At 32.0% G+C, this 13005-nt stretch overlaps 1 protein-coding gene across 1 annotated transcript in view; it reads right to left on the bottom strand.

Moving 5' to 3' along the window:
• Window positions 1–11491: 11491 nt before the first annotated feature.
• Window positions 11492–13005, bottom strand: part of LOC106687373 (sex-determining region Y protein) — a 9290-nt gene continuing 7776 nt past the window's right edge. The window contains exon 2 of the mRNA XM_014431233.1: window positions 11492–12247. Coding sequence (XP_014286719.1) covers window positions 11586–12247 — 662 coding nt within the window. The 3' untranslated portion in view covers window positions 11492–11585. The remainder of the gene's footprint in view (window positions 12248–13005) is intronic.

The following is a 13005-nucleotide window of genomic DNA, read 5'->3' as shown; positions in this document are numbered from 1 at the left end:
CTTTACGAAGGATTTTGGATTGTAAGGATTGGATACGACAGCAATTCGAAGGTTTAGTGGAGCCCCAAAGCTCAACTCCGTATGTTCAGATAGGCCTTATTATTGCCATGTAGATCAGTCTTAACGAATTGGAACTTTTGACCGTTTGTCAAGGATATATAAAATAAAAAATTTGAGAAAATGTTCTTGATTTGAAACTACATAATCTTCCATGAAAAGGCATAAAATCTAAAAGATATTACTATGGGTTGGAATAGCGGAAATTCAGCTTTTCAACGTTGTATTTGGTTAGCATTGTGGATTTATTTCGTGAACTCGGGACTGGTCGAAAAAAAGTATCTTCCAAAAATTTCAAATGTTTTAATTATATGAAAATTCCTATTCAATGGTTTAAAAAGATGTTAAAAACCAAATTCTCTTAAACATATTTTAAATTTTTTGTAATACTTTACTGAAAGTGACTTTTTGTTTTTGTATACGCTTAAACTCATTTGATACTATAAACAATATTTTGTTATAATTGAACACTATAAAACAAATCGATTGTACCAATAATATACCATTATTATATACTGTATTATAATATACCATTATTATATACCATTATTATATAGATATAACCAATAATATACTATTATTACCATTAAAGAAACAGACGCAGAGCAAAGGAGGGATAAAATAAAATAAAAAATATCTAAAATTGTTTAAAATATTTTTTTCTCGGTTCCTGGGGCGCATTGGCAAGAAGCCCTAGGACACACGTCTAATATTTTTCAACCTAGTATAACCAAAAACATTTTCATTGAAATCGGTGATCCCACTCGCGTAGCCTTCTCTTGTCAGGTAACATCAAAACATGATTAAGAATCGCCGTACCCTTTCTGTATTTTCATGTAGATTTTAATAAAAATTTCGAACATAAATGCAATTTAACAAATATGTTTGATACAACGTTTTATATTGGTTCGCCCGTACTTTTACGGTTTACGGTTTCTCTCGTTAAATACGACCATGTGAATACTTATAGGTAAGAACTCAGAAGAAAATGAGACTTAGTTCTTACAATAAAAAATAAATAAACAAACATCAAGGAGAACCAATAATACTACTAAATCTTTTCTGTGAAACTTGTATCTGTTTTTTTTAAATAAGGATTTTTTTCATTTTTAAAATAAATCTATATGATAAAAAAATACGAATATTTTTTTTATTACCCTGACATGAAACTTTGTTTTTAAGGAAAAAATTGTAATTTTTTTTATTTGAATGATAACTCAATGTTAGAAAAGATTTTACATTTTATCAATCATACAAGAATATTATTTTATAAATTTCCAGATTTTTGTTATATTTTTTCGTTCTTTTAGCATAAATACATATAAATAGTTATATGAGTTTTAAATATACAAAAAGTTTAGTGATTATAAAGGCAACTCATTTATATATCTAATTGTAAGTTACTTGTAATTATAATTCTTTTATTTTTTGGATAGTTTTTCTGATTACCCGTTTATTAATTTTTTTTTTCAATTAGACAAAAAAGCAAAGTAAATAAATAAATAGGTTCTTTCACATTATTCTTACCATCAAACTTCCATTCGATTCAATACGACCAAGCACGTAGAGTACGATCTTAATTGAAATTAAAACGGGGAACACCGCCATGAAAAAGTCATATCCAAAGAATCACACCTTTGTCTAACTAAGACGTCTTGTTCAAGGAAGCAAATTGGTATTTTATTTTTTCAAAGTTCAAAATAGCAGTATATAAAATATCTTTCTGTTTCAAAATATTTCAGACAAATCGTTTATATGCCAAAGTTACTTAATTTTTTTTTTAACATTAAACAACAATGTTTTGTTTTGCACTTTTTATCAGCATTCAACTTGTTTGGTTTTATTTTATGATTCATATTAATTTTATATATTTTCAGGAAAACTTTATTTTTATTATTATTAGTTATTTATTGAAATTTACAACTGTATTAAAAAGACATATTACTAGTAAAGGCGATGTGAAATATATTATTATGGCATGATCAAGTCTTATGTAGAATTTTTACATTGATGGAACTCCAATATCATTTCTAGAGCAGCAGATATCAAGGCAATCTTCTTTGCTAGGAGGATTATCAGGATTTGTAGTCATAGCAAGGATAGCAATAAGTGGGTTTGGTGTTTGGGAATTAACTTTTATTTATTATGAATGATACAATCTATTTATTAGTGAACTATGCAACCATTCATACCATATAATTTTGCATTTAAGTATACATAAAATAATAAATGTTTCAATAATTGGTTTTTTGTGGCTTCTATTGATGTACCAAGTGTTGGCTACTTGAATTAAAGATTTCACACATTGTGGACCAATTTGAATTGTTTATGGCCTAATTAGAATAATTTAAATTTAAGGCTAAATACCAGCGATGATATCATAACAATATTATATATTGCTTTCATACAGAGTTATTTTAAATATGAGTTTAATTTTTTTTATACAACGTTCATAATAGGTTCTGTTTTTCTTTGATTAATCCGAATTTTTGGCTAATCTGAAGCCACTTTTTTAAAACTAATTTGGATCAGTGGCACAGAATTCGAAATGAGGCTGTAGGCAGCAAGAACAATCCATTGGTTCTGTTACTGGACCGAAAACAATTTTTAAAATCAACAATATTAATGTTTTTTTATTAAACTGAAATGATTAGTGTAGTTGAAATAATCACTAGCCATTTTTCCATTTTATCTACACTGAATGGAACAGTGGTTGAAATAATAAGGTACATTTTCAAAATATTATTTAGCGGCCAATAGATTTCACAAATCCAAATTAAGTTTATTAATTTTGATAATGAGAGCTATACCCAATAGTAAAAGGAATGCTTTTCCGGAATGTTCTCCGGTAGAAATCAACGGCCAGGAAACAACAAATGGAAAAAAAATAACGCTTATTCAGTATCCTAGATAACTTTTACAACTACTTTATCTGGACCTTTCCGTAAAACAAGATAAAATAATAATATCTAACAAAATGATAAAATGAATGTTTCACTTTGAATAAAAATTAGCTAAAAACTGCAAAATTTCAACTGTTTGGGACAAGACATGAGTAGCTTGGGGTTTATGCAGACCTTACCGTTAACTAGTGGGGCTAGATATGTCATGAAAAAGGGTATGTAAAAACGGATAATTTTGGGACTTATAAATGCCTAAAAAAATAAATTAGAATTCCTACCTCTGAGTGTCCTTTTATAATACTCTACTTATTCCTGTCGAACAGATCCGTTACCTAGGACTACATCTAGGCAAACGACATGGAATCATCATACAAGACTGAAAAGACAGGAAACTTCTCTTCAATTCCGACTATAATTGCATTTACTAGACAAACGGTTTTAACTTCAAATTAATAGCAAAAGACTCATTTATATATGAATCCCTTTCGTATTCAATCCAAAATCCTTACTTTGTCACAAATCAAGTCCATATGTTACTGATTTGGCCAGAACAAAATGCCAATCCTTCCATCATAAACTTCCTAACCACCCTCTTGTTTCTGACCTGGCTTCTCCTTCATTAACTGCTAATTCTCCTAGGTGTCTTAAAAAAAAGTTGGTCTCGAGATCTTCTCCTCTAGAAATGTTATTGGAGTTCTATCAACGTGTAGATTCTCCACATGTCTATGTCATGCAACTGTATAACTTAAATCAAATTTACTTATTATATATTTTTTTAATATAGTTGTAGATATCAATAAAAAAATTGAAAATGTTAAAAAGAGCTCTTATCAGTAATTACTAAATATGAGATTTATAAAACGATAAATAGATACCAAAAATACCAGTTTTGTTTATATATTTTTTTTACTTCCATTTTTAGTCACCGAATATATAGTGGTCATGAATTTGATTTTTTTAAAATAAAATATCCCTAATTTAATTTACTGAAACCTAGGAATGTTAAACCCATTTATTAGGAACTCAAATATTTCGGAACCGAATAGATTTCTCGAGGAGGTCCAGTTAAGAGGTGTAAATGTTAATTACGCCAATGCATTCAGTTATCGAATTTACAGAACATATCTTACAAAAAATATTAGTGAAACACGAAATTTAAACCTACCTCTATTATCTCAGTTGTTTTTTTAATATTAAAACAAAATGTTTTATTGAATAATTTTGTATGTATCTAAATCAACAGTATCCTACCATTCCCAACCCACACTCCACCCTCCAAGTATCCATAATAAATATCCAACAATAAAATATATTCTTAGGTTAGTGTTTTGCTAAAACCATTATCAAGTAAAAATTGAACGCGAAATAAACTAATAAAATTTTATATATGTATATATAGGTGACCGTAAAAATTGATATATAAGAATATGGTCAGGGTTGCGGTCAAAAGAGAAACAAAAATAGTTGTAAACGTTTTCTGCGTCCATAGCATTGATTATTTTATTTTAACACATAGCTCTTACAATCTGCTCTAACTCAATAAAAATTGAAATAAGTTGAATTAATTGAAATAAGTTTTGAGTACTTTCAAGTCTGTCCTGAATATGGTAAAATGATTTTTCCTTAGAGACGTATGAAAGTAAAGTTAAGATAAATTTGAATATAAAAATACCCAGCAACATACCAGGCGTACCTATGAACGCGATAAGAAAAGAACATACAAAGTAAAAAGAAGAGAGCTTAGGAAAAAAAAGGATGATGGATAACCATAGTCTCAGGGCATCTAACCAGAGCCGTCTTTTCTTGCAAACGTTATTTCCAAGGGGAAATAAACCTTCAAACCGCGAGTGACTTCACTTCCATGGCTAGTGAGCTCTTGACAGATAAGGGTGATATATTGGAGAAATGGGCGAGGGACTTCAAGGAGGCACTACACAGGGATGTTGAAGTAGCCAACATTGTAAGGAGAGAAATTGTTGACCTCCAAAATGATTTTGAGCCTCCAGATGATGAAGTTGAAGCAGCCATCACGAGGTTTCACGGGCTTAGAGGGTATTCAAGACAAAAGGAATAATCTGCCCACTTCATAAAAAGTGAGATCGGCTGGAATGCAATAACTACTGTGGTATTGTTCTCCTTTCGTTTGCATGCTGTTCCACTTGCTGAGAGAAAATTGAGTAAATACCAGGCAGGATCCAGAAGAGGAAGTTCCACAACAGACTAATATTCACCCTAAGAACGATACTAGAGAAATGTAAAGAACATGGGACTGTAACTCATCATCTCTTCGTGGACTTTAAATCCATCTAGCGTAACCCGTCCGGAACTTTACCAGACCCTAGAAGAAACGAACGTTCCGAAAAAACTCATACGATTGGTGAAGATGGCTATGACTGGTTCAAAATATCTTGTAGACTCCTTCAACACTAATTGTGACGTGGGACAAAGCGACGGTCTCGCATGTCTCCTTTTTAATTTTGTGGGAGAGAAGGTTGTTCGCGAGTCAGTATTCAACTCCATGGCACTATATTTAACAGCATAATTCAGTTACTCTCCAGATTTCGACATAATTGGACTGCAAGAAAACTGGGTCTTGTAGTTAATGAGAACAAGACGAAGTACTTGAGAGCAGGAGGATGTGGACCAGGAACTGGAACATTTGATGCAAGTTCATTCAAGTTCGAGAGGATAAGCTGTTTCATGAACCTGGGAACTGAAGTGAACAGCCAAAACAATATCTCTAAGAGGATTAGCAGAAGGATCGCTGCTACCAGCCGATGTTGCTTTGGTCTGGCAGTACATTTCAGAAGCGGGTTTCTCTCTAATGGAAGCAAGGTAAATCTCTATAAATTACTTGTACGTCCACATACGGATCCGAGGCTTGGGCGTTCATTGAAGCTTATGAAGCAATACTCCTAGTCTTCGAGGGGTTAATTTTTGAGAAAAATATTTGGACCTGTTAGAGAGGGCAATGTATGGAGAAGAAAGAAGAACGCGGAGCTATCGGCTTTGTACGGAGACAATGATGTTGTCAAGTTTATAATGTTGGGTAGACCCCGGTGGTCGGGTTATGTGACGAGGATGATTACGCAAATAAGGTCTTATCCGAGCAATTACATGGAAAGAGAAGAGTAGGGAGGTCGAAAATGAGATGGTTGGACGCTGTATCAACGCATGCTCGGGTCCTTCTGGAAACCCGAAACTGAAGAGTTGGAGCAGAAGACAGGACGGCCTGAGGAAAGCTACTAGAGAAGACCCCGGCTCGGTAACGGGCTGGCAAGCCTATTGTGATGATGATGAATGTAAAAATGTTGCTCTGGGGTTGCCAATAGAACATTATTAACCCATTGAATCATCCTGTGGTGGATTAGGGTAAGTGCCCTAAGCGGTAAAACATATCGAAAACCCCTAACATTTTTTTTTTAAAACTCTCATTATCACTATAAAGAAGGAAATAAATAAAGAAAGGTAATACAAAATTTGATACCACAATATAGTAAATAAATGTATTAAAATTATTTCCATTCTGGATTCCACAGAGAGATATGAAACTAACAACCTTGTTCAGGCAAATAGAGAGAGAAAATAAATATATAATAAATGTATCTCTTTCCTTAAGGAAAAGTTCCGTGAGGGTTTGGGTGAAATAGACTCCAACGTGAGAGGCCTTTGGTTTGGAGCTCATGGAACTATACCAAGCACAGCAAGGAGCTTCATGGAGGAAATCTTTGTTGATATCAAGGACGTTCCGAAAATGGCAGAAGACATTATTCTGGACTCCCTGGAAATCATCCACTATCATATACTTGGTAATTAATAAGGATGGTGAAGTCTCAGAGGAGAGCAAGCATACATTGCTCATATATTGTTTTATATACCTATATAGTTTTATATATATTTTTTAATGCATGTGTTAGAGTGCTTTTTTGAATTTTAATAGATTATAATTGTGGACGAGCATGTTGGGTTTTATATATGTATATATTTTTACAACATACAGAATGTTTTTTAATTTTTATACTTTTGACTTTAATTTTGTTTTGTGTTCGATGGGAAAAAAGAGAGAAGGTTTTAAAATTGAAATAATGGAAAAAATTAAATACTCACATAAACAAAGATGAAAAAACTTGAAAAAAACCAATAAGGGAAAAAATAATAAATAATAAAAAAGAAAATCATCTACAATTCTATGCAGTAACTACTTGTATTAATAGGCCTAAACAATTTTTTTTCTTTACTAGGGGTATGAGGCAATCCAATGAACTTGGGTAGCACATTATTTTTAAGTGTTTCTCTCTCTCGGACAAAACTTTTGGCTTATAAAAAATGATATCTCAGGTACTATTAGACAACCAAATGTCTGTCAGTACTCGTATTAAAGATGGATAAATGAATGATAAAGTGGTTTATGACGTTTATCTTCGTAGGACAAGAGGTTTTCATGATATTTGCCAAAATAAATTCACCAAATGTTGATTTCTAGTTGTTTAAAAAAATCGTTTTGTTTATGAAACATTTTATGTCAGGAACCATTAGACATAACAGATGTTTGTCAGCACTCAAATTAAAGGTAATAAAAATACTTTACAAGACTTATCATGCGATGAGGATAATGCCTTTCCTCATTCACCCCAACCATCTTCTTATAAATTTAATAATTTTAATATAATACATCAATGACCCTTAGGGGTAGTGGCGGAATTCGTAATAAATACAAATATAATGTTTAATCAAACTACAATGGTCTAAAACAAATTTTGTTAATTGTGCTACAGATTTTATATTTTTTATAGATATCAAGTTTATATCTAGTAATCTAGTAGTATATCTAGTGTTCTTTGTTTTATCTGATAGTTCCGTATTCACTAATGTGGTAATGCAACAACATTTCCGATGCATTTCCACAAAACACGAAGACAAAACAATATATCTGTCCTAATATCTCAAAGTTTTTGTTCCTTCCTCTATCTATTACAAAATTACTGCCGTTTTTAGTACTTTTTGAATTTTTAGAATTATTGACTTGGAGCCTGGTGTAAGTTGCCTTCTTTGCATTTCTAGGCCCCTGTGTATGTATATGGGATGTGTGTCTGGGGGGGAGGGGGAAAGAGTTAGGTGAGAGTGAGTATATAAATCGCCTTAATTGTATATATGTATGTATTATTGCATTTTTCGGGGATAAATTTTGTATATAGTATATATATATTTTATACCTAGAGATGTTTTATTTATTTCTTATGATTGTAATTTGTTGTAAATGCTTGATTAGTTCATCTTTATTACCTGAAGGTACAGGTATACTTGGAGAATGTGGTCAGTAAAGAAATACAAAATTATTCGAACTGATAGTGTGACTAAAGTCTTTTATTAATATTGTTTTGTGTTTCTTTTTTTAACATATGTTTTTTTATTGATCCAATTAATTAAAATTAAAATATATTTCATGGATATTTTTTTAATTATTTATTTTTACAATACCCCCCTCCCATACCATCCCACTTCATTTATTTTTCATATCTGGTATTTCATAGCCTTGACGAAGACTTCCAGCTTACTCATTAAACATTTGTGTTTCATTTATGCGTTATATTTCTGAACTAACCCTCAACGATCTTTAGGGAAAAACAGAGAGATTCAGTTTATAATTCGCTATAAGCTTATCATCTTCACACATCTCTTTTTCAATGTTACTTCAATTCTAATTATCTTAAACAGTAAAAAAAATCTTGCGAGAAACGGCTATGTTATCCCGCTGATAATCATATCTTTAATGATGAGGAAAGGTGACAAATGTTTTTTCAAGAGCCCTGAACTGTTTCCTAATGCCTCGTTGCAAAGAGCTGCTCATGCAACCAAACAATTGAGGCATAACATTGCGCTATCAAAGGCAACAACCTCCAAACTGGAACTGATCACTAAATCCGTCTCTGGCTGACAATACCGCCCCTACCTCACATCAAGTATTCCTTTCTTGCAGCAACAGAGGTTTGGGTGTCGGTCCTTTCATACTTCTTGTATCATTACTTTAAACCTCTTTGAAGGTTTTGGAACAGTTATTATGATGTAGTTGATATAAAATAGCTTTTGCGCTTAAAAAATTAACATTACTCCACGAACCTTGAAGTTACTTACTGTTTCATGGGCGTTTAAATTTTATATCTTAATAATCTCTGAAACGCGTTAATTTCTAAATGCTTACTATTATACTATTATTTATCAATTAATGGGTGTTCATATAAGACAGGATCTTGATAAATCTTCGTTTGGATACGATATCCTCTCAGTAGGCGAATGTGCTCACCAATTCCCGTTCAACTACTGCAGGTACAAGATACATAACCTAATATTTAGTGGGTTTTGGGAATACATAAATCTAAATGATCTCTTTAATCTAATGAATTTTTGCTTAATGTTTTTACTGAAATTAAGGAAATGAAAAATAAAACCCAATATTGAACATTGATGCGGCGAGAGGGATGCGCTGGGATCTCTTGAGCTCTGCTCTTACCACTCACATGTGGGGGATAGAGTGGGCTCAGGGATCCTCAGGTCGATTGTGTAAATATTGTATATATTATTTTATCTTTATGTTATTTTATTCATTTTTCATACTGATAGTTTGATTATGTTCATCTTGTCTATTCTTTTGTTTGTATATATTTTAAGAGAGTTTTTTTTTTATTATTATTTTTTATTTTATTATTTTTTTTTATTTTATTATTATTTTTTTTTTATTTTAGTATGTATGAGATCATTCATCACTATTACCTATTGCCCACAACTGTGTGGCAGGTTGTAATATCTATTAATACATAAATCTATCAAAAAAAAAAATATATTGAACATTATTGTAACCTCATCAATGCTTGTCACGGATAGTATTGATTGATCAGTAAATAGAAAAAAAAATTGAAACTGAAGAGTCAAGTACTTACTTTTTCCAGATTTTCCGATGTTCCTTGTTTTTATTATAACTTTTTTAACGTGATCATTATAATATTGGAATGCACTCGTATATAATCCGAAACTATTCATCATTCGAGGAGTCTCAAGATTGTCTATTCCAATTTGAAACGGATTTTTTTAATACCATTGAGGTTTAAACATTTATCGATTATTTCTTATTTTGTGCGAAGTGTATTATACTTTCCACGAGATTATAATGAACTGGTGTGACATGTATATCGTGTCTATTCAATTTTTCTCCGCCTGAAGAAGATAAATTCTCCTATTATATTATTAATATAATCTCCTATTATATAAGTATATTTTTAACCAAAGTAAGGAATATTTATTATTTCTTTTTAGTTTCTTTTTCGACATTTTAGCTTGAAACATTTAACGATATTTGATATTCTTTATAAGGATTAGAAAAATGTATACCAATTATAAAAGTTAATTGTGAATTAATATTTCGTCTCTTGGGCATGCTAGGATGATTCAATTATGAGTGAACCAAATGGAAATGGAACCCGTAAACTTCTGAACCAACCGCTCTTAATGAAAGAGATATTCAAACTTCAATGTAATTAAGTACCCTATTAACAGCTGTTTACGGACTGTTGTACTTCTCCATTTTAGTTCCGTTTGGTTTTCAATAGTGCATTAGAGATGACAGCTCGGAAAAAAACTTTTACATCTTAATAGACTAATTTAAAAAAATATCTTTAAAACAGGAATATTACTATTGTTCCTTTTAATTTATAATGATTAAAAAGTCAGCCTGAGGAACTATTTAAACCATGTTTGATAGATTCTACCATTTTGGATATATAAGACAATAAAAACTTCATGACTATAATTACTAACTTAATAATTTCAAATGTATTTTCAAGTTGAAAACGTTGCAACACATTGCCTATGTGTGGGGAAGTAATCCCATTCTATTTGGACAAAACACAATGGTAAAGGAAAGGAAGGCAACACCTGCCCGTATAAGCCTTTATCAGATTTCGATGATTGTGCACCACCTATTGATAAAGTGCATCTGTGTAAATCAAAACATAGGAAGAGATCATAAGAGGAAAATGATTCTGCCCAATGGAATTGCCGGAGATAATACCAGTCCAAACAAGGTTGATTGCCAGGTAATTGAATCCCCGGTCCTCTATAATTAAACTTTTTTTTAATCGGTTATGCGTCATGTATTTCTGTAAATAGGTTTAGGTAGTGGATTTCATTTAGTGAACAGAATCAATGAATGAAATGAGTGTAGGCGGAGAAATCTATCCATGGCTGAGTAAATGATCTCATTGACAGTTTAAAACGGCAGGTTTACAATTACAGGAATAAAGTGAAAAAAATATTAATAAAATATAGAAACTAAAACATGAAAATGAGAATGCACTTGTGAATTTCATAATAAAAATTCGATATTGAATAAGGCAAATATCTTGTATAGCTTTCAACACAATTCAACTTGCGATTAAAAAAATTAAAATTGTACCAAGTCTGACCTACAATGACTGTTTAGAAATAAGGTATCCTAATTTTGAAATAAAATTGAAGATAAAAAATAAATAAAATGAAACTTCACTTTTTAAAATGATTTATACATAACATACATTCGATCTTGAGTAAAAAACGGTGGAATAAAACATTGTAAAACAGTACAAAAATAAGATGTCAGTGATGACCACTGGTGTAGCCGTACTTCTTTCCTTCCTTGTGTCCTCCCTTCTTCCCGTAGTTTTCTTTGTGAGCATGATGTTCCTCGTGGCCATGCTGTCCCTTGAAGCCCTTGTGTTCATCGACGTAGTGTCCCTTGTCGTGGTGACCTTTCTTGCCATGATGGTCGTCGTGGTATGCGGATTTGTGATGACTACCCTTTTTGTGATGTCCTTCTTTCTTTCCATGTTCACCGTGGAAATCACCATGTTTGCTGTGGTGGCCGCCTTTGTGATAGTCGTCGTAGAATTTGTGTTCCTTGTGGAATTCGTCCTTATGGAATTTGTTATGATAACCCTTGGTCTTATGTCCTTTCTTGTGTCCGCCTTTCTTACCGAATTTGGCTGTCTTGTGTCCTTTTTCTCCTTTGTGATGGGCTCCGTACTCGTCTCCTTCGTCGTGATATTTCTTCTTGTGTCCCATGTGGTCTTGGTAGTACCCGCTGTGTTCGTCCTTACCGTGCTTCCCATGGTCCCCTTTGTCAAAGTGATGCTTGTGCAGATAACCTTTGTCTCCTTTGTGCCCACCTTCAGCGTAGTGCTCACCATGATGTTCATGACCTCCTCCCTTCTCGAAGTGGTGGTCATGATGAGTTGCCGATCCGACTAAATCAACCACATCTGTGAACAAATTAAAATCTTTTAATAATTTGTCATTTCTAGTTACTTATTTCTATTAGGATAAAGTATCCATGTCATTGTATATAAATGCTATACCGTTTCGTCAGCAATCTCTTTTTAACTTGCCGATTCAATTTTGGCAACTACGCCATTAGGCTTGCTATTGTAAAAAACGACGTATCAGGAATAACTAATAACTGTATCACCAAAGTTTAAACATATTTTTTAATTTGTACTGTGGAGTAAATGATGTTTTACGTATTTTTGCTACAGAGTACGTATAAAATACTTTATGGATTAATACGTTAATCATAAATAATAGTAATATATAATTATATAATGTAATAATAATAATAATAATATATAATGAAGAATAGTCTTATTAGGACAATGATGGAGGTATTATGTCCTTTATCAGGTCCTTTTAGACCTTTTAGACCTTATAAAGACTTAGAAATTACTAAAACGATTTCAGGAAAGGAAGTTCTACCATCGTTCCAATTTTTCTACCTCGAACAAAGCCTAAAACGAGGTTTTATAGCAAAGAAACTAACGACAATTTATTTCTTTAATTTATGTATCTATATGGATCTATATAAGGATCTATCTATCAGAAAGGACTTTTCAATTGTATGTTACTCTAAATGTTGTTGTTATCTATTTTGTTCTATAGCCCTGATGAAGACCTGAAACTCAGGTCGAAACGTCGGCATAAAATAAATAAATATGGTTTTGTTTATTTATGTTGTTCTTTGCTG

The sequence above is a fragment of the Halyomorpha halys genome, unplaced genomic scaffold (assembly GCF_000696795.3).
Source record: "Halyomorpha halys isolate HHAL.00 unplaced genomic scaffold, Hhal_1.1 Scaffold953.1, whole genome shotgun sequence".
Classification (NCBI taxonomy): Eukaryota; Metazoa; Arthropoda; class Insecta; order Hemiptera; family Pentatomidae; genus Halyomorpha; species Halyomorpha halys.
This window is presented reverse-complemented; position numbering and strand designations above follow the sequence as displayed.